This window comes from Aegilops tauschii, chromosome 4 (genome assembly GCF_002575655.3).
Source record: "Aegilops tauschii subsp. strangulata cultivar AL8/78 chromosome 4, Aet v6.0, whole genome shotgun sequence".
Taxonomy (NCBI): Eukaryota; Viridiplantae; Streptophyta; class Magnoliopsida; order Poales; family Poaceae; genus Aegilops; species Aegilops tauschii.
Window position 1 is genome coordinate 503409328 of NC_053038.3, and position 23001 is coordinate 503432328.

The 23001-nt window shown below is 43.3% G+C and overlaps 1 protein-coding gene across 1 annotated transcript; it reads left to right on the forward strand.

Moving 5' to 3' along the window:
• The first annotated feature begins 6027 nt into the window (after positions 1-6027).
• On the forward strand, positions 6028-9016 carry LOC109756308 (large ribosomal subunit protein uL14). Its single transcript, XM_020315167.4, has 3 exons — positions 6028-6155; positions 6254-6538; positions 8649-9016. The coding sequence occupies exons 1-3, from the start codon at positions 6143-6145 to the stop codon at positions 8771-8773; spliced, it is 423 nt and encodes a 140-aa protein (XP_020170756.1). The 5' UTR covers positions 6028-6142; the 3' UTR covers positions 8774-9016.
• The last annotated feature ends 13985 nt before the right edge of the window (positions 9017-23001 follow it).

The following is a 23001-nucleotide window of genomic DNA, read 5'->3' on the forward strand; positions in this document are numbered from 1 at the left end:
CACGAATATCATGCGCCTAAGCATCTTTCACCATAACTGTTTTGAATTTGTTTGATATTTTAAACGCATTTAGATGAGCCCGGGATGTGGGAGCCAAAACTCTGCTCTCATGAGACGTCCTTCCATGACCTACATCCGCACAAAATAATAAGAAAATATAAAGAATGCTCAACATCCTGTTAATTGCGGCAACACATGATCTTAGGCATGGTTGGTCTGCAACCTGCAGATGTGTATAAGAAAACCCAGTCAAATAACCAGCCCACTTGAGCTTCTACTTGGCTAATCCTACAGTTATTGCCATAATCCAATAGTTGTCAGCTATCTTACATATACTATATAACCATTCATATACTATACTGCATCTATTTATTTTGGAGATCAAACTTGATATAAGCTATGGTTTACGCAATTCACAAAATTTGGGGTGTTGTCTCAAGTTCTTAAGTCGCCAAACACTCCATTAACTACAAGTTCACTGGTTCTTGTTGTCCAAAGAAGTTTATTGAACTCGAAAAGATCCAACATTCTAAGAAATTGGGCAAGTGAGGAAGCACAAAGCAAAGGTATACCTTGTGCTATGTGTCAACGAATCCACTTGGAATCCAATTTCTCTATGGGGGGCTCTCTGGAAGCTTTGTTTAGCTTTGGACTGACCATGATTTCTGGATTATCAGGCAGAGGTACAACATTCTTTATAGAAGTTGATTGGCTTGGGCCAACAGGTTGTTTCTAGCAGTTGATGCGAGGGAACTTCTGGGCACATGAGGCACATTTGAGTTAATGAAGACAGATGATTTTTTATTTTGTGTCGTCTCAGGTTTATCACAAACTTTACTTGTGTCAACCTTGCCATACTTCTCCCGCATAAACATGGCACACATCTCTGCTTTTTGGATATCATCTGCAGATAATGGTCTGCTATTATTGTACATATGCTCCTAGCAGAATGAGCATTCTTCCCGGCAGCTTCCCGATTTGGATGTTTTATAAGTAGAACTTTTCTTCTTTCTTTGGACTCTATAAATTAGCTATATAAATTGAAACACGCAGTGTGAACTATGCTAAATGTCAAGATAAGTAAAGTAACGGAGTACAAAATTCAATTTGAAGATGACAACATGCACAATTATATACTTATTATTATTTTTATTACTCATTAACCATCCAATTTACACAGTTAAAACAACGGGTCTGTCTAGGACACATCTAGATGTGACATAGTTGTGTCACATCTAACCTGATGCCCACTATGCTTGTGGTTTATTTATTTTTTGTCTCAGCTTTTTTTTGTTCCTTGTTGCTACATTATTTGTGGGAGCTTAGATGTGACATCCTTAGAAAACATCTAGATGTGAATTAGACAAACTGTAAAACAACAATAGACAGCAAGACTGCCTTTTTCAGGACCTATGTGTCCACAAGCTGTAATTGAAGAGAAAACAGAAAAGAAAGCTATTAGTCATACAATTTTAACCAGACACAACACACATCAACTAAGGAGAAAATAAAAATTTAGGATTTCCTAAAGAGTCCTTATAAGACGTGCAAGATACTGATTAAACTACCAAAAAAGCCACCAGATCTTAGTACTGATTAATTAAGTAGACACTACTATTTGCTAAGAATGAACTATAATATGAATGTGACTGGAACAATAAAATATCCTATGATAGCATATTGTAAACACACACACACGCAACAATATGTTCAGAAAAGAGAAGTAAAACTGGTAGCAATCTACTATAAACATAATAAAAGGATACTTGTCTGCTCAGGACTCTTTTTTATACGACTAATTAGCAGAAGCAGTGAAGCAGCAGTAGAGTTTTCTTGGGCTCAGACTTTCTGCACAGTGGCACATAGATCAAGTGGAACATGGGCCGACGTCCAAGAATGCTGATGCTGGGTTGTAGTTTTACAGATAAACAGAGCAGAAAGTCAGACATGCATCTGGAAATCTTGACACACATACACCATCGATGGACAAAATACCTTCACGTGACCAAAGCCACCACCAACATGGAAGTACAAGAAACGCGCCGCACACTCCAGCGCCTCTGCAAACCGCTTGCTCGAGGCCGCCCTCGTCGCACGGCTGCTTCTAGGCCGTCAATGTCATGCTCGAGCAGGACGTTCCGAGACGTTGTCTGTCATCTGCCGTCGCGACAGGACCAGGGAGCTCGCGGCTCATGGCAGGAAAAGTGAGGATGGAGGTTGGACGAGAGAGAGAGAGGGGTCCGAGGCGACTTCAATGGTGGCGGCGAAGGATGAGTACGGATGCAGATCAGTGCGGCGGCGCGGGAAGGAAAACGGGGCGTGGACGAGGGGATCGGCTGCTCCGAGCCTCCGATCTGGAAAGGAGAATCCCAGTCCCTATTTTTTGGGGAGGAAGTAAATGCCATTAATTGGGGCTAAAAATCATGGCAAGTGCGGGAGGAGGGAAGGACGTGCGGGAGGGGGAGGTCGGACGAAGTGGAGGACGTAAGAGGGGAGACGGATCCTTATGTTTCTTTTAGGTAGTAGAGAAAATATCCGCAAGAGCTCATATCTTATTTTATTTTTAGAAATGCTAAAAGAATGGTCTCCTTTACTGGTGCATACTCGTTGACCACCATGCGCCATGTTCAAAGGCATCATCCGATGCCACTATCTATCTTCTTTACTGGTGCACACCCGTGATCACCCCGCGACATGTCCAAAAGCATCATCCAATGCCACTATATGTCGGAAATTCATGTTTTAATATAACATAAGAGTATACCATGAGTGCCATCTCAGCTCTTTATGGTTGTAGATATTGGGCTCAAGGAATTGAATTAGGGTCTAGTTCCAAATCGGCCACAATATCAAGACGGGTTGGAATTCATTTTTTTTCATGTATGGATGTACATGTAATCCGCAGTTGCAGTCCAACGGGAGCGCCCAATTCCTATTTTCTGTTTGGCGGAACAAAGTGTTGAATTGCATAATTTAAAGATTATGCACATTGTATGGTGATGTACATGTTTGAAAATGAATTTTCCACAACATGTGCATATATTCAAATGTTTATATATCACTTTGCAATTTTAAAAAGGGTCCATAACAACAACAATATTTTGAAGAAACATTATTTTTTTTCTGAAACTATTCATGACAACATCAGTATTCCAAAAAATGCGAAACCGTTTGTAACAATAAGACAAATTTAATTTTTCGTTGTTTATAATATTAGAAATAGTAGAGCTAGTAACATAACAACACTAATTTTCAACTATCTTACATGCAACAATAACATATTATGATGGAATAGTTGATAATAATTGGGCAGAAACTAGAACCATCAATCAAGGGTATGGCTATGGCATCATAAGTGATCTGACACATAGCAACCTCTTTTGCATAGATAGTTGGGTGCGTCTAGACATCCGACTACATGTGTTTGCTTCCTATCAAACTAGTCCCGGTCATCCGATCAGAATAAGGAAGGTCGTCAGATCTTATAGTCAGCACCCGCGCGTGATTTGCTTCTTTGCTTTATTAATTGGCTGGTTTGCTCGTAACTGCTTTTGAACTGCACGCCCCATGTTCAGTTATCTCTCTCTAGGGTTCTCCTCCTCTTCTAACTAAGCACACGAGTGCTGCATGTGCATAGCAAGATCGAGGAAAATGGTACACTTTACCCATGAAATTGACATGGGTTCCCATAATTGAGTCGCTAATCCTGCTTCAAACATGACTTAGTTTTGCTTCTGACGTAACTAAGTTTGTGTAGATCCAAAAGACATGAGTTTATTCAGATGCATAGGAAGCATAGTGCGCTAATGCTGGAAGCATGATTAGTGTCTAACATAAACTTTGTTCAACCATGTAGGAAGCATACATGTATTGTGAAAACTACAAATTTGGTTATTGTGTAGCGAAGCTTCATTTTGTGCACTGGAAGTAACAGAGAGAATTGTCGAATACAAAGGTAAGAAATACATCTGTTTACAAGTGAGCATGTGCATCCAAAGAAGTGGAAATTTGTTTCTGACATATATTTCCAGAGATTTTTCTTCTTCTAATTCACGTATCTTTCCATCAAGATTGCTTCCAAATGAGATCAGAATTTACTTCCAAAGAAAACAAATTCCGCTTTAGAAAAGATTGGACGTTGCTTCCATTTGACAACACGAAACCATGATAGCACATCCACGAGGATGATGCCCCTGCTAGAACATGATCACCGTGTACAAAAGGGTGTCTTAGTGGAGGAGCGTCTACGATAACGGAGCGATAGTGACGACATTGGATCGAGGTAGCCTCAGACGAGATTAGACTGCATCGTTGCTAGGCAGGGCCGCAGGAAGACTTGGGTTGTGTCCTATGTGCACCGGCCTCGATGCTCCGGTGGGCCTCAACCTCCTTCATGCCGCGTCTTATGTGTTGCTGTCTCCACCTCCACTGCCGCTTATGACGTTGTGCAGGAACCTTGATTTGCTAACACCATGGAAGGAGTCATCAGAGTGAAGCGAGCTATGGATCAGAGCAGTGTGTGCGATATGTAGTTAGGGTTTGAGGGTGGATGAGGAGGTGCGACTGGTGGGTGGGGAGATTATATAATGGAAACCCATGACATTGGATTGAATCGGTAGGATGAACGGTACTACACTCGTCAAACGAGAATTGAGTAATCAAGTATACGGACATGAAGTGTTTCCCTGTATAGTTCCATTGGTCTCCTCGAAGTGATGCCAATAATGTCTTTCTTCATTTACTTCTAACGATTACTTCCACAAGGCCCATCTACGTATAATATGAACCATAATGTGCAAGAAAAAAAAACAAGGAAGTAAATAGGGAAACTGAAATGAATAATTGCACCATCATCGCCAAATTCCCTCTGTCGATGTCCTCTCTACTCGTCGCCCTCCCACAGACTTGATACAAGAAAGGGAGCAGAGAGGTAGGAAGTGTGGGTCAGACTGGTTTTGCTGAAAATGCGCGCCGGGGGGGGGGGGGGGGGGAGGGGGGATTGGAATCGAGGGCGGGCGCGTGCACACTTATGAGCGCACAACTTGGAATTAGAGCTCAATTACATTGGTCGTTTTGGTAGCCACCCTAAACACGTGGTATTCACCGCTTCTAAACCAATTCCTCAATTCATTGCCAAATTCAAACATCCAAACATGGTGTTACATTTTCTAATCCTGCATTCTAAATATGCCTCAATTTGCCATTTGAGATGAAGTGCTTAAATTGTTTGCATGGAACATGAATTTGTCACTCTTTCTGAGAACATACGATCAGTTTGAGACTTTTCTCTTTGAGCAAACCAAGTTGGAGATTTTAGATTCTTGCTTTGCCGGACACAAGGGCAGATCCTATGTACCACGTAGGTCGCTGCGCTCCCGCTATGTACAATGGGCCAGCCCAACAATCTATCCTTTATAGTTTCGGAAAGGTTCTCATTTTTCTTTCAGTTTTATGTGTTTTTTTGTTATTTCATTTTTCATTTTTTCTACTCCCTCTGTACAACAATACTTGTCACTGGGGGAAACCAGCACAAGTTCCCCCAGTGACAAGTATTGTGGTACAGAGGGATTATTTTGCATTTCCTTTTTGGTTTTTTATTTTAAAATGCATGAACATTTTTCAAAACCGCGTTTTTTTCAAATCGGTGAACATTTTTTTACAAATCATGAATACTTTTTGAATTCATGAACATTTCAAAATCATGGACTATTTTTAAATTCACGAACAATTAGAAATACCGAACATTTTTTTTCAAAAATCATGAACAATTGGTGAGCTCGCTTTCTAGCGCGCGAATAGGGAGTCCCGGACACAAGCCCTTCATCTCTTTTATTTAAGAATCTTCGTTCATTTAAGCCCTTATCTCCCTAAACGGGCCTTTGCCCGGCATCCCCGAGCTCACGGGCCGAAAACACCCGCTTCATTTCTCACTACGGCCCACGAAAACCCATGCCCGCCGCCGCCGTTAAGCTCCCGTGCCTGGCACGTCAGAAAAAGACCTGTTTACCCCTCCCTCGACCCGCGGCGACCAAACCAGCCCGAGGGCATTTTCGTACTATACGCAGCCAAAACCCTAGCCCGCCGATCTATAACTAGCGAGCCAGGAGAAACCCTACCAGTCGGTCCAGCCGCAGCCGCCGCCATGTCGAAGCGAGGTGAACCTTCTCCCCCTTCCCCCGATCGATCCTCCGTCCGCCTCGTCGGAATCTCATCTCTGATCTTGTTCTTCTTGGTGCTGTTTGATCCGGTCCAGGGAGGGGAGGCTCCGCGGGGAACAAGTTCCGGATGTCGCTGGGGCTGCCTGTGGCGGCGACGGTGAACTGCGCCGACAACACGGGCGCCAAGAACCTCTACATCATCTCCGTCAAGGGCATCAAGGGCCGCCTCAACCGCCTCCCGTCCGCCTGCGTCGGCGACATGGTCATGGCCACCGTCAAGAAGGGCAAGCCCGACCTCCGGAAGAAGGTCATGCCCGCCGTCATCATCCGCCAACGCAAGCCCTGGCGCCGCAAGGACGGCGTCTTCATGTACTTCGAAGGTACTGTCACATCTCCCTACTCGTACGACCCCTCGGGCGATCACTGTGATGGCAATCTACGATGAATCTTGATTATGAATAGTACTTACAGTAGTTCATTGCCTAGATAATCTGATTTACAATAGTACTTACAGTACCATCTTGTCTGAAATTTTACATTGATGCCTGCTGTGCCACGCCCAGTGTAGAATTTTGATTTGTGTGTCCCCCTCGGTTTGTAGTTTTGAACGCTGCTGTAGTTGTGCATTTTATTCTGGTAGATTATTTGCCTGGCGTCAGACATTGGGTTTTTCATCTTATGGTGTGACGGGGGGACATCCGAGTCCTTCTGCCTGATAAGGAGCAAACTCTTTGTGTTTGTATATTCCTTGGTGAACGTCACAAATCAAGCCTCTGTATGTTGAGATTCCCCTGGAATTGCTCCATGCAGAGGCGGTCTCATATTCCATTGCCCTTGATAGCGGCGTTGCTGCAGTTAAACTTTGGGACTTGCCATGAGACAATCAGTAACCTCTATTCATTAAATTTAATTTGTCTCGTTTCTTTAAGCACATGTTGTACATTTCAGTATCTATGTTTTTGTTTGACGGGAGGACATCCGAGTCCTTTTGCTATTTTGGAGCAAACAATATCCATGTTTGTATATTCCTTGGCAAACGTCACAAAGTGATCCTTTTGATGTCGAGCTATCCCTTGGGATTTCTCCATTAGAAGGCAGTCTCATATTCCATCGCCCTTGATAGCAGCATTGCTGCATTTAAACTTTGGGAATTGCCATGAGACTGACATCTGTTATTGCCCAAATTTTACTTAAAATATGCTTATATCTTCTGTTCTATACAGTGTGCGCTTATTTATCATGAAATTTATTGTAACGTGATGGGAGGACATCCGAGTCCTCTTGCTTTCGTGGAGCAAATACTCCATGTTTGTATAGTCCTTAGCAAACATCAAAAAGTGATCCTTTTGTTGTTGAGGTTTCCCTCCAGGGATTTCTCCATTAGAAGGCAGTCTCATATTCCATCGCCCTTGATAGCAGCGTTGCTGCATTTAAACTTTGGGAATTGCCATGATACTTACATCTTTTATTCCCCAAATTTTATTTCAAATATGCTTATATCTACTGTTCTATACAATGTGTCTTTATTTGTTTACGAAAAGTATTGTTATGTGATGGGAGGACATCCGAGTCCTTCTGCTATTTTGGAGCAAACAATACATGTTTGTATATTCCTTAGCAAACATCACAAAGTGAGCCTTCTGTTGTTGAGGTTTCCCTCCAGGGATTTCTCCATTGGAAGGCAGTCTCATATTCCATCGCCCTTGATAGCAGCGTTGCTGCATTTAAACTTTGGGAATTGCCATGCGACTTACATCTTTTATTGTCCAAATATTATTTCAAATATGCTTATACCTACTGTTCTATACAATGTGTGCTTATTTATCATGAAAATTATTGTTATGTGATGGGAGGACATCCGAGTCCTCTTGCTTTTGTGGAGCAAATACTCCATGTTTGTATAGTCCTTAGCAAACATCACAAAGTGATCCTTTTGTTGTTGAGGTTTCCCTCCTGGGATTTCTCCATTTGAAGGCAGTCTCATATTCCATCACCCTTGATAGCAGCGTTGCTGCATTTAAACTTTGGGAATTGCCATGAGACGCACATCAGTTCTTGTCAGCATTCTATTTCAAACACATCCTTTTTGGTTTTCACATTGTTGTACAAAATCTTTTTTCTGTGATGGTAGTCTTTTACATGGAGCAAACTCTCCCATGTTTGTATATTCCTAGGCTAACATCGCAGACTAACCCTTTTGATGTTGAGTTTTTCTCCTTCCGAAGGTTGTCTCATCTCCCATCACCCTTGGTAGCAGCGTTGCTGCATTGAAACTTTGGGACTTGCCATGAGGCAAAAATCAGCTTTATGTTCCATTCATTAATCTGAATGTCAGTTGTTTGTTTGTGTCTGATCCCTTTTTCTTTCTTTGTGTGGATTTTGATTATGCCTTTGGATGTAGACATCTTTGCCTAACTTCAAGGACTATTTGATGTTTAATGAATGTCATTTTAAACTCAACTGAACAATGGCTGTGGGTTTGTTTTGCAGACAATGCTGGAGTGATCGTGAACCCCAAGGGTGAGATGAAAGGATCTGCCATCACCGGACCTGTGGGAAAGGAGTGTGCTGACCTTTGGCCCAGGATCGCCAGCAACGCCAATGCCATCGTTTGAGAGCCTGTTTCAAGTTGTGAGACTGCTTATATAATGCCAGTGTGGGTTGCAGCTGTTTTGCCTGGGAAATAGTGGAACTCTGCGTTGCTCTGTTTTGTTTGGCATCTCAGTTTCTTAGTGAACAGAAGCCTGCCTGTCTGCTTAGTTTAACAACTGTAACTTCGTTGCCAGAGAAAATGGTGAACTTTGCGTATCTCTGTTTTGGTTTGGCATGATGAGTTTATGGGGAGTATTCATACAGAAGCCTTGCATCACATAACAATGTTTATGTGCATTACCTCTGATTTATGTGCGTTGTTTTCAACCCCTCTTTCAATTTTCAGTATAAGTGGTCTGTCCTTCCGTTACATAACAGTAGTCGGCTTGCCTGTAGATCGAAGAACACCGCGCTTCCAGCAGCAAGACGTTGTTTACCACGAAGCTTTAGATGTAGCATCGTTACAGCACCTGCAAACACCGGCGGTAGGAAAACAAGTTTGCGCGGATGAAGCAGATAAAATCGTCGCAGAAGCAGCCAAAAAACAACAACAATGCCGGATGAAGCATATAAAATCGGTACTGACTTTGACCGGTTCCAGCAAAAGCTCTAGCAAATTCCGTCGTTGACTAGACGTTTCCAGAAATACTCAGTGGTTCCAGCAAATCTGCATGCCGATTGCAGCAAACAAACGCCCGCCCTGTCAGGCATAGGGATGCAGAGTATCTTCTGTTAACTGTTGAGGTTTAGATAACGCTTCTTTAGAAACCAACGACCAGGATTGCTCCTCACCCGAGCTTCGTCGCGGGCCGTTAGATCATTTACCCTACTGTTTTCAGTAGTTACTGTTTACCTTCATTGTCTTGCCTGCTGGTGAAACGGCTGTACCTATAAATACAGCCGGGGTGTGGCTGTCGTGCTCATTCTATTCCATTCCAGAAGATTGCCTTGATGGCTTCTATTATACTCTTATAGTTCATACACTTATCAATACAAAAGGGGATCTGAAGACAGAGACCACTATAATTCTCGCATACAAATTCCTTGATTCTATAGTAGATCCTCACTAGGTCCTGACAAATTGGTCTCATGAGCCATCGATCCTTGGCAGAGGCGTGTTTCGGGGGAGAAATTTTCTCTCAGATCGGCGATTCCCACCCTTCTTTGTGATCGGCGACTATGTCCTGTGGGCAGCGTTGGCGGCGGGGTTGTGGTTGTTGGCGGCGATGTGGAGGCGCTGCGGGCGGTGAAATTCGGGCACAGATCCGTCGAGCCAAATCGGTTGTTCGAGCACACTGTTTGATTGGTAAAATTCCGAGTTCGTGCGCAGATCCGTGTGCTACGGCGGCGTGGATCGTGGTGGTGGCAGGATCAGAGGTAAAGGCAGGGTTGCTGGGAGTAACCAGTGGTAAAATTCCTCACCTAAGTCTCTGATCAAGGCGATGGGTCGTGCAAAAGCAATCGATGATGCTCATCTGCAAGAGGTTCTCGCCCTATGTGATGATTTTGGTGTTCTGCACCAAGATAATGCATAGATGCGCTCTGAGATGTTCAAGTTACAAGAGGAAATGCTGTCCATGAGTGATAAGCAAGGAGAAATTTCAAAGCAAGTTGGTAGTGTGGAACAGGTGGTTCTGGACCTTAGCAAATAATTATCTGCAATGAGTACAGTACTGCATTCTCTGGTGAAAGCTACAACTACTAATCCGCATAGTGATATACCATTTAGTTCTAATCAAGCTCCTAAATCCCCAACCCTACAGCAGGAGAATATATAGGACCAGTTGAGCAGAACAGAACAGAGTAATTGAGAAAGCAGCTAAAAGTAGAGAAAGAGAAATCAAAGCAAATAGAAAAGCAACTACAACACTTACCACCCATCAGGACAGGCAGAGTCCAAGTGCCTCCAGGGTATGCAAATACCATCAGAACAGAAACAATATACAACATTAGTACTCCACTGACTGCAAGAGATAATGTTCATACTCCAGCCTTCAATCAATATTATCAGCAAAACAGAGACATACAACTTTGGCAACGATATTACAAGACATATGAGCAAGATATGCAAGCACAATTCATGAAAGCGTTGACAAAAGGCCCTAATTAAACTCGATTTCCCTAGGTTTTCTGGTGATGATCCTGTAGGCTGGTTGAGGCAATGCAACAAGTACTTTCAGATGTCTGGAGCTCCAGAAGAGTATAAGGTTTCTTTAGCTCAAATGTATGTCACTGATGAAGCTGATAGTGGCTTAGAAGATATGGATTACTAAAGAAGCAGTTGACTTGGAAATGGTTTGGGGCTGAAGTGGTTAAAAGATTTTCTGACAAGGGCTCTTATGACCTAACTGAAAATTTTAATTCAGTAAAGCGGTTTCACAGTACAGTGTCTGAATACACCAAGGTGTTTGAGGACCTAATGGCAGATGTACAAGAAGAAAACCCTGAATTAGGGGAAATGTGGTTTTGTCAGATGTTATGTTAATGGACTGAGAGAAGGTATCAAGTACCAACTTAGACCCCTTCGTCCACAAACCCTAACACATGCTTATTGTTTGGCCAAAGATATAGAACCTTGTCATCCCCATATAGCTGCAGTACCTAAGAAAAAGGGAACAACCTTTAACAACTTCTATCAGAAATCAAGCTGGACTGCTCAAGCAAAACAGAGCACTCCTGTCCATCCACAACAACTACCAACAAGACAAGTTGAAGTGTCTGTCAACAACCCATAGAAGATTAGAAAAGTGGGAGAATGCTGGAGATGTGGTGATAAATGGATGCATGGCCACAAATGTAAGCTAATTCCCAATGTTCACTTGTTGCAACAAGAGAATGAGGAACAACAACCAGAGGAATTGAAGATAGATCTCAACAAGAGCAAGTAGAGGGAGTTGAACAAGAAGAGCAAGTAATGTTTATTTCAGCTCATGCTATGGGGCAACAATTAGCAGTTCCTACTCCTACCATTGTTATTTACATCAATGGGAAAAGAGCAATTGCTCTGCTGGACTCTGGCTGTACAACTTCTATTGTTAATGCACATTTTGCAGCTAAAGCCAACTGCCACATGATTCCAGTTAAACTCAGAGCCATTGCAGTAGCTGGGGGAGGAAAGTTGCTATCTATTGCTGTAATTCCCAATTGTGAGTTTCAGATAGCAAAACTCAAATTATCTCATAATTTCAGAACACTAGAGTTGCCAGCCATGATGTTATCTTGGGATATGACTGGTTTACTGCTATCAGCCCAGTTTCTTTTGACATTCCAAAGCAGACTTTTAGTTTTACACAGCAAGGGCAGAAAATTGTGACTACTACTATTTATACCAATCCTAAAACTACAAAGGAAATACCAGTAGAAAGAGTGCACAAGCAGATGGAAAAAGGAGCAGAAGTTTTCTTACTGCAAGTACACTATATATTAATGGAAGCTCTTGAAGGAGCTAAAACACCTCCTCAGATACAGAAGCTAGTAATGGAATATGCTGATATGTTTGAGGAGCCTACTTCTATTCCACCTCATAGAGCTTTGGACCACAAAATTCCACTTGTTCCTAGAGCCAATCCTCCTCATATGAGACCTTACAAAGTGCCCCAACACCAAAAGTAGGAAATGGAAGAGCAGATAAAAAACTGTTAGCTGCTCCCCTTATCAGACACAGCCAAAGTCCCTATGCTGCCCCTGTGTTACTAGTTAAAAAGGACAGTTCCACGAGGCTATGCACTGATTTCAGGAAATTAAACTCATTGACAATCAAGAACAAGTTTCCCATACCAGTCATAGAACATTTGCTAGATGAATTACATGGTGCTAAATATTTTTCCAAGCTAGATTTAAGATCTGGTTATCAACAAATCAGGATGCATCCAGAGGACATCCACAAAACAACTTTCAGGACTTTCTTGGGTCATTTTGAGTACTTAGTAATGCCTTTTGGGCTTTCTAATGCTCCTGGCACTTTTTAAGAATTGATGAACACTATTTTTGGGCCTTATTTCAGGAAATTTGTGTTAGTTTTCTTTGATGACATTCTGATATACAATAGAAATCTAAAGGAGCATTTGGAAAATATAAAGGTTGTCACGTAAGTGTTAAGAGACAACAAACTCTCTGCTAAGCTGTCCAAATGTGTTTTTGCACTGCAACAAGTGGAATATCTGGGACATGTAATTTCCGAGGAAGGAGTTGCAACTGACCCACAGAAAATTACTGCTATTGCAGAATGGCCTAAACCTTACACAATCACTAAGTTGAGAAGTTTTCTAGGGTTAGCTGGGTATTATTGGAGGTTCATCAAGGGCTATGGCCTCATTTGCAGACCACTGCATGACCTATTGAAAAAGGGCAATTTCAGTGGACACAAGTTCATGACCAGGCTTTTTCTCAACTCCAACATGCCTTAACTATAGCCCCTGGGCTGGCATTATCTAATTTCAGTAAACCTTTTGTGTTAGAAACTGATGCATCCGGGAAGGGCATTGGAGCAGTATTAATGCAAAATGGCAGGCCCCTTTCATATTACAACTCAGCTCTCTGTCCTAGAAATGCAACCCTCTCCACTTATGAGAAAGAGGCCTTAGCTATTCTAGAAGCACTCAAGAGATGGAGACACTATCTGTTGGGCAATGAAGTGGTGAACAAGACGAACCAACAATCACTAAAGTTTATCACAGATCAGAAAATAAACAGAAGGGGTGCAACATAAGTTGATGATGAAGCTGTTGGAATTCAATTTTACAATCCAATATAAGAAAGGAGTTGAAAACAAAGTGGCTGATGCTCTTTCAAGAATTATTCCCAGGTGTTTTGCCATATCTGCTGTTACTCATATATGGGTTGAAGAGTTAATAGCAAGCTATCACCAAGACCAACACACCAAACAACTGTTGGAGCAACTATTGGCGCAGAAACATGATACAAGTTCCGAATATACACTTCATGCTGGTGTCATCAGATACAAAGGAAAGCTGTTAGTGGGAAAGTCCACAGAGCTCAAGAACAAGTTAATAACAGCACTTCACAACTCCCCTGTAGGATGACATTCAGGAAGGAGACCCACAGACCATAGGGTAAAAAGCATTTTCTATTGGCAGGGCTTGAAAGCAGATGTAGAGAATTTTATTGCAGCTTGTCCTATCTGTCAGAGAGCAAAGCATGAAACATGTTTGCAACCTGGGATGCTAGATCCCTTTCCTGTGGCAGACATGGCATGGCAACACATATCTATGGATTTTGTGGAAGGGCTCCCCAAGTCCAATGGCAAGGATGTGATTATGGTAGTAGTGGACAAATTTACAAAATACACACTGGTACAACGACGTCCTAAACAAACGGTTTAAAACCCCTTTCCGCAACGGCATTTGGAACCGTCGCCAAGTGAGTGTGGGCGATAGGGGGGTCCTTCCCACACGACCCAGAAATCATCGGGGATAGGCCCCCGTGGGACCCAGGCTGGGGCCGTGTGCGATCGGGCGAGGCATGGAAACCCAATCATTTCCCTAGGTATGTACATCCCACACGGTGAATCCCAGAAATCATTTCCGTAGGTATGTACATCCCACATGGTGAATCCCAGAAATCATTTCCGTAGGTATGTACATCCCACACGGTGGATCCCAGAAATTATTTCCGTAGGTATATACATCCCACACGGTGAATCCCAGAAAATCATTTCCGTAGGTATGTACATCCCACACGCCTACTTTGTGTGGAAACGTTTGTGCAAGGTGGCCTAACGCAAACAATTCGCTGCCGGAAGCCGTGTGTGATTGTTAGTTGATTGAACACGCCTACTTTCTAGAAACCGTGCGGGTTGTTTGAGTTCATCGCCCACGGTGCTGTCTGAGTAACCATTTGCAATAGAAAACCCCAATAAGCAGGGTAATTAGCCTATTATTGATAATCCATGTACTAATCAAACTGATATTTCTTATAAAACACGCCAGATATTTCATATCCGTATAAAAGCAACCAGGATTTCATAATCGAATTACATCAGATAGCTTCGGCACTCAGTTACGCCATTACACAACAACACCAAGTTTCACATGAATACCTTCCTCGCCTCTTGACCATGCAGGTGGTTTGAGAGGCAATCATCGATGAACTGATTTGAAAAGTACTGAAAACAAAGCTATGCATAAATCGCTGTTGTGGCGCAAGGGGTAAAAAGAAGGTAAAAGAGTTGGTACCATCCTATAGTTGACTGATGTCTTCTTCATTGTGCAAACAAAGATCTTGTTGTTATTCGTCGCAAGTTTCTTCATCCTAACAATCTTTCTGAGTTTCTTGACTTGACTGATATTCATGGACATCTCATTTCCCCATATGCAAAATGGGTCGAACAGTGGGTCTAAGCCTCTGACAGCAGGACCTACATGTGCAAGACCAAATTGTAAGAAACCTAAATATTAGAATGATTCCTGCAACTGCACAATAATGTGCTATTAGCCAAAGGACCCTGCTTGAACAAACCTCGATGGTAAACCGCAGTGTCTCCCATTGTTTTCCTGCAACACACATAAGGAAGATCTTGATCAAGTTAACTGAGAGTTGCCATACTATCAGTAGAATATATATTGAGTACAGCCAAATTCGATTGGTGTCACATGCATAACAATACAAAATTGTACCCACAACAAATGAAAATCAAATTGCAGAACTGAACCAAACAGTTAAATGGACAGCAGACCAAATGAACCAAAATAGTTAACTAAGCACGACATTGTAGAATAGAAACATGTACTAGAAGATAAGACAATTAACAAAACAAAGAATGCTTGAGAACAGTACTACGAAATGTAGCAATTGTTGGACCAAAGTGTTAACTGAACATTATATTTCAGAGGACCAAACTGTTAACTGCACATCAGATTGCATATTAACATTACCGAGGACAAATCACTAGAAGGCACTAGCGGTGGCCTCGAGAAAACATGATGAACTGTATTTTAAAGTAGACAACCGCGCGGCGGTGTTGACGGTGGCCTCAAAGACGAGGTGCTCCTCCAAGATCTGGCGGCCGACGCGCATGTCAGCCATAGCGACCTCGTTCGCACGTGCGACCGCATGCTACTCAGCTCCACGTTATACTGCGTGTAAAATGGCTGTGGGCGGCACTTAATTGGAGGAGGGAGGCAGTGATTTCGGTGGAAGGTGTCGCTCCATCAGTCGGGGCATGTGGGACGGGAAAGGAGGAGGATGGTGTGGGTGGGGTGTGGATTACCTGACCATATCGACGAGGCCGTGCAGCAAGAAGAAGGGTCGGCGGCGAGGAGGCCGCGCAGCAAGAAGAAGGGTCACCGGCGAGGAGGCGGCGCTGCAAGAAGAAGGGTAGCCGACGAGGAGGTGGCGCTGCAAGAAGAAGGGTCGTCGGGGAGGAGGCCGAGCTGCCAGTAAGCAGCAGTGAAGGTTTGAACTTGGAAAGCAAGGAGGAACAATGGAAATGTGGCTTTTGGTAGGAGGAAGGGGGCGGGGAGATCGATATTTCCGCGGTGGCAAAAAAATTTCGCTCGGTGCCGCGAGAAACTAGTGCGCAAGTGTGGTTCAAGCGGGGGCGGTGGACTGTAGACGACGAAGTTTCCTGCATAAGCCAGACAAGACGGTGCGCCAAGATATTTTATATCGCATCCCACACGATTCTTTCTAGTAAACTGTTTGTGGTATACCTGATTTTTTCATTATGTTTTTAAAGACAAAATGGTGTTACGGAGGGAAAGGATGGTGTTTGAATTGCTAGAACATTTACGTACAATGAACACGCAACTAGTACATGAGTGTCGTGTTTAAATTTGGAATTATTCCGGGTTCGTTTGACATTTTTATGCATTAATCGAGTTTCTGGGCATTTAATGTGCATAATTCAAATTTGAACTACAAGCACATGCTCCAATGCACCAAAGTTTGCTGAAAAATCACATGTGTGTCTTTGGGTGAATTTATAGGTCCCATGCAAGAAATGGTAATAAAATTCAAACATTTGGGTGTCGTGGCTCGGCCGGAATGATTGAGAAACTTGGTTTTTTAATTCCTGTAAATCCAAAACACGGCTGAAAATCATGAAACTTGGCATGATATCATGACATGGCACCAACATGCTGCAGTAATTTTTTTGGCCCAATTGGGACAAGCTTTGGTGTAAGCTTCTTGCAAACCGGAGCTTCCCTCAAGAAGGCTCCTGGTTCCGAGAGGGAACGTGTCACCTCCGTGAAACGACACACGTACACTGCCTTCTCCCGCCTTAATTTTTTTACACAGGAAGATTAGACCAAATAGAAGTATCATGCTAAAATTTGAATTTATTTCGTGTTTTCTGGCCTTTTTTATACATTAATTGAGTTTCTGCGCATTTAATGTGTATAATTCAAATTTGAACTACAAGCACGTGCTCCAGTGCACCAAAGTTGTTTGAAAAATCACATGTGCTTGGGTGAATTTCTATGTCCCATGCAAGAGATGGGAGTGAAATTCAAACATCTGGGCATCGTGGCTCGGCTGGAAAAATTGAGAAACTTGGTTTTTTAATTCCTGTAATTCCAAAACACGCCTGAAAATCATGAAACTTGGCATGGTCTCATGACATGGCACCAACATGCTGTGGTAAATTTTTTGGCGGAATTGGGACAAGCTTTGGTGTAGGCTTCTTGCAAACCGGAGGTTCCCTCAAGAAGGCTCGTGGTTCCGAGAGGGAACGTGTCACCTCCGTGTGCGAAACGACATACGCACACTGCCTTCTCCCGCCTTAATTTTTTTACACAGGCAGATTAGACCAAATAGAAGTACCGTGCTAAATTTTGGAATTATTCCGGGTTCGATTGGCATTTTTTATACATTAATTGAGTTTCTGGACATTTAATGTGCATAATTCAAATTTGAAGTACAAGCACAAGCTCCAGTGCACCAAAGTTGTTTGAAAAATCACATGTGTGTCCTTGGATGAATTTCTAGGTCCCATGCAAGAGATGAGACTGAAATTCAATCATCCGGGCGTCGTGGCTCGGCCGAAAAGATTGAGAAACTTGGTTTTTTAATTCCTGTAATTCCAAAACACGGCTGAAAATCATGAAACTAGGTATGGTCTCATGACATGGCACCAACATGCTGCGGTAATTTTTTTGGCCGAATTGGCACAAGCTTTGGTGTAAGCTTCTTGCAAACCGGAGCTTCCCTCAAGAAGGCTCGTGGTTCCGAGAGGGAACGTGTCACCTCCGTGTGCGAAACGACATACACACACTGCCTTCTCCCGCCTTAATTATTTTACACAGCCAGATTAGACCAAATAGAAGTACCGATCTAAATTTTGGAATTATTCCGGCTCATTTCACCTTTTTTATACATTAATTGAGTTTCTGAGCATTTAGTGTGCATAATTCAAATTTGAACTACAAGCACAGGCTCCAGTGCACCAAAGTTGTTTCAAAAATCACATGTGTGTCCTTGGGTGAATTTCTAGGTCCAATGCAAGAAATGGGAGTGAAATTCAAACATCTGGGTGTCGTGGCTCGGCCGGAAAGATTGAGATACTTGGTTTTTTAATTCCTGTAATTCCAAAACACGCCTGAAAATCATGAAACTTGGCATGGTGTCATGACATGGCACCAACATGCTGCGGTATTTTTTTTGGCCGAATTGGGACAAGCTTTGGTGTAAGCTTCTTGCAAATCGGAGATTCCCTCAAGAAGGCTTGTGGTTCCGAGAGGGAACGTGTCACCTCCGTGTGCAAAACGACATACGTACACTGCTTTCTCCCGCCTTAATTTTTTTACACAGCCAGATTAGACCAAATAGAAGTACCGTTCTAAATTTTGGAATTATTCCGGGCTCATTTCGCCCTTTTTATACATTAATTGAGTTTCTGGGCATTTAGCGTGCATAATTCAAATTTGAACTACAAGCACAGGCTCCAGTGCACCAAAGTTGTTTGAAAAATCACATGTGTGTCCTTGGGTGAATTTCTAGGTCCCATGCAAGAGATGAGACTGAAATTCAAACATCTGGGCGTCGTGGCTCGGCCGGAAAGATTGAGAAACTTGGTTTTTTAATTCCTGTAATTCCAAAATACGCTTGAAAATCATGAAACTTGGCATGGTGTCATGACATGGCACCAACATGCTGCGGTAATTTTTTTGGCCGAATTGGGACAAGCTTTTGTGTAAGCTTCTTGCAAACCGGAGATTCCCTCAAGAAGGCTCGTGGTTCCGAGAGGGAACGTGTCACCTCCATGTGCGAAACGACATACGTACACTGACTTCTCCCGCCTTAATCTTTTTACTCAGCCAGATTAGACCAAATAGAAGTACGGAGCTAAATTTTGGAATTATTCCGGGTTCGTTTGGCCTTTTTATACATTAATTGAGTTTTTGAGCATTTAATGTCCATAATTCAAATTTGAACTACAAGCACATGCTCCAGTGCACCAAAGTTGTTTGAAAAATCACATGTGTGTCCTTGGATGAATTTCTAGGTCCCATGCAAGAGATGAGAGTGAAATTCAAACATCTAGGCGTCGTGGCTCGGCCGGAAAGATTGAGAAACTTGGTTTTTTTAATTCCTGTAATTCCAAAACACGCCTGAAAATCATGGAACTTGGCATGGTGTCATGACATGGCACCAACATGATGCGGTATTTTTTTGGTCAAATTGGGACAAGCTTTGGTGTAAGCTTTTTGCAAACCGGAGTTTCCCTCAAGAAGGCTCGTGGTTCCGAAAGGGAACGTGTCACCTCCGTGTGTGAAACGACATACGTACACTGCCTTCTCCCGCCTTAATTTTTTTACACAGCTAGATTAGACCAAATAGAAGTACCGTGCTAATTTTGGAATTATTCCGGGTTCGTTTGGCCTTTTTTATACATTAATTGAGTTTCTGGGCATTTAATGTGGATAATTCAAATTTAAACTACAAGCACATGCTCCAGTGCACCAAAGTTGTTTGAAAAATCACATGTGTGTCCTTGGGTGAATTTCTAGGTCCCATGCAAGAGATGAGAGTGAAATTCAAATATCTGGGCATCGTGGCTCGACCGGAAAGATTGAGAAACTTGGTTTTTTAATTCCTGTAATTCCAAAACACGCCTGAAAATCATGAAACTTGGCATGGTCTCATGACATGGCACCAACATGCTGTGGTAATTTTTCTGTCCGATTTATGAAGGCGCACACATTAACAATCAACAAAGTCATTTTGGAACAAGTGCAGTCACGTTAGAAATCGGAAACACAAGTATTATTGAAACCGTGGGCGTTCGACTTACCAATTACGTGCTGCCACGCGTCCCTTTTTTTATTGGCTAGGAGGTGCCGTGCGGGGTAGCTATTTGAGTACGGGAGGCGTGCGATCAGACCCCTGCGCGTGCTCATCGGCAGGAGAGCCCTTTGACCGCCACCCGCCGCGCACCTCCCTCCCAACGTGTTCATTAATGGCGCCCGAGCACCTGTTCTACGGCGTGGCTATATTGTCTCACTGGACTGAGATTTAAGAGAGAAAAATGAAAATCTGAAAAGAAAGTTTTGCATGGATCTTGATGTAAGATCCGACGGACCTATATAGCATCGACTGCAACTTATAGCAAGCATGATGAATATAAGGACGATGACAGTGGATAATAATTGTCTTACATATTTAGAAACATAATTAAAAAAAGCCACATGCGGCAACGCCCGAAATACACAAGGGCAAAAGAAAAAGGAAGACAACATTCTGGCTCGCTGATCTCTACTTTCTTGATGCGTTGCTGCAGGCTGCGGGAACTAGTCTCCGCGGCGAGCGGCGATGAGCTCTTTCTTTTCCTCAAGATGCTGGTTGAGAGCATACACGGATTCCTCCACCAGCCTTCTACGCTCCATGCGCAGCATGGCATTCTCGTCCATAAGTTTCTCGACGATGACGCCGGTCCTCTTCAACAAGGCAGTGTTCTGCTCATGCTGCTCCGCACTTCCGACGATCTTCGCCCTCAGCAGGTCGCGCTCGGCCCGGAGCTTCGCATTGCTCTCATTTAGTTGCCGGATGACGTCGGTAGACTGTTCAAACAAGGCTTTCAGGTCATCCTGCAACCTCACCCACCTGGAGATCTGATCCATCTGCCTAAGGACGAGGGCACGCATGCGCCTGTAAGACTCCTCGCCTGCCCGCGAGGCATTTTCCCAGGCCGCTGCGGCGCGGGAGGACATCTCTTCTGCTTCGGCGGCGCGGCCGGACCAGTCAGCTGCATCGACGGCGTGGCGGGTCCTCCGTGCTGCTTCGGCGGCGCGGTGGGACCTCTCTGCTGCTACGGCCGTGCGGCGGGACATGAATGACTTGTTTGTTTTTCACTTTTTATGGATGAGGAGTTGAGGAGGAATGTGCGGTCATCTTGGAGTAGTAGTATTTATAACCGCATAGTAATACACTCCTAAGTGGCAAACAATTTAGGTTTTGATCGGTGTGAACAGGTTTGCAATTTGGAATGTGACGGGACGCGGCCTCCTTGTTCTTCTAAAAAAATTGTGACGGGACGCATGCTCAAAATTTACTGACGGTTATAAGTGCACTATTCCCGGAGGGCGTAACGTGGGCACGTATGCCTTCTCGGCCGCGTACGTGGCGTTTGCACCATAGGGTGCACCGTAATAGGCAATGTCAGCACACGTCTTGTTCCAACAACCGTGCGCGCTCGTTATTACCATCACACATGCTTCTTTTAATTAGAATGGGTGTGCCCATCTAGCGCACACACGTTGATCTAACTAACTGTTTTAGTTTGTTATGGCTAATCGCAAACTGTTCATCCATGTGAAGTGTATGCCATAAATTGCAGACACTTTGATCTGGCTTACCCGTTTCGGTTTAGCTGCCTAATCGCAAACAATTAATCCTTCTGAAGCGTATGCCCTCAATCACACACACCTTGATCTGGCTGACCGTTTATTTTGTGTTGCCTAATCACAAACAGTTCATCCGAGTGAACCGTATGCTGTATATCGCACACACCTTCATCTGGCTGCCCATTTCTTTTGTGTTGCCTAATCCCAAACAGTTCATCCGAGTGAACCGTATGCTCTATATCGCACACGCCTTCATCAGGCTGCCCGTTTCTTTTGTTCCGCCTCATCGCAAACAGTTCATTAGACTGAATCGTATGCCCTGGATCGCACACGCAACTAAAATCTGAACCGTGTTTGATACATCCTCCATCGCAAACATTTTGCATCTTTTTTGATGGTTTTTTTACATCCCCGTTTGTGATTAATGCATCGCACATAGTTTCGTGAAAGGGTCTCTGATCGTAGTGTCGCGTTAGCAGCATCCTGCAGTAGTGACAGTCACTTTGTTCCCTTGTCCCACCCCTACTCAGTTCTTTCAGTGGCACGGGTATTTGTGGACAATGTAATTAAATTACATGGCCCTCCCAAGTTGATTATATCTGACAGAGATAGGATTTTCACAAGTAAACTGTGGAAAGATATCTTTGCTGCATTAAAAGTGGAATTGAGGTACATTATAGCTTACCACCCTCAAACTGATGGCCAAATAGAGAGTTAATCAGTCTAGAAACATATTTGAGGTGTATGACTACTAATCAACCCCAGAAGTGGTTATCCTGGCTTTCCCTAGCTGAATACTGCTATAATTCTACTTATCATACTGCTCTGAAAATGTCCCCATTCCAAGCATTGTATAGTTTCCCTCCACCACTTATCTCAGAATTGGCAATCCCCGGCCCTGATGATGTGGAGGCACAAGATTTTCTTTCTTCCAAACAAAAAATGATGGATCACTTGAAGGAAAACTTGTGCAAATCTCAAGACAGAATGAAGAGATATGGAGATCTCAAGAGAGTGGAGAGAACTTTCCAAGTGGGAGATATGATTTATCTAAAAATGGCCCCTTACAGATTGGCTGCCTTTGGGTTCAGATGTGCTCTTAAGCTTCAGAACAAGTACTATGGTCCATTTTTCATCATTCAAAAAGTGGGAAACTCTGCATACAAGCTACAATTTCCTCAGCACGTGTAGATCCACCCCGTCTTTCATGTCAGTCAGCTTAAAAGCACATAGGCACCAAGGCAATTCCCAGTCCAACACTACCGATGGTTAACAGTTATTGAACAATCAAGATGGGACCGACAACAGTACTCCAAGTCAGGCAAATTCCACGCAACAATCTCCCAGTGGTTGATTCAATGGCAAAACATGTTGGCGGAAGAGGGTAGATGGGAAGACGCAGATTTTATCAAGTATTCTTTCCCAGAATTCTTCAAAACAACCACCCA

Coding starts and splice junctions, on each gene's coding strand:
- LOC109756308 (XM_020315167.4), top strand. Junction 6,539..8,648: donor CGTCTTCATGTACTTCGAAG/GTACTGTCACAT, acceptor TTTGTTTTGCAG/ACAATGCTGGAGTGATCGTG.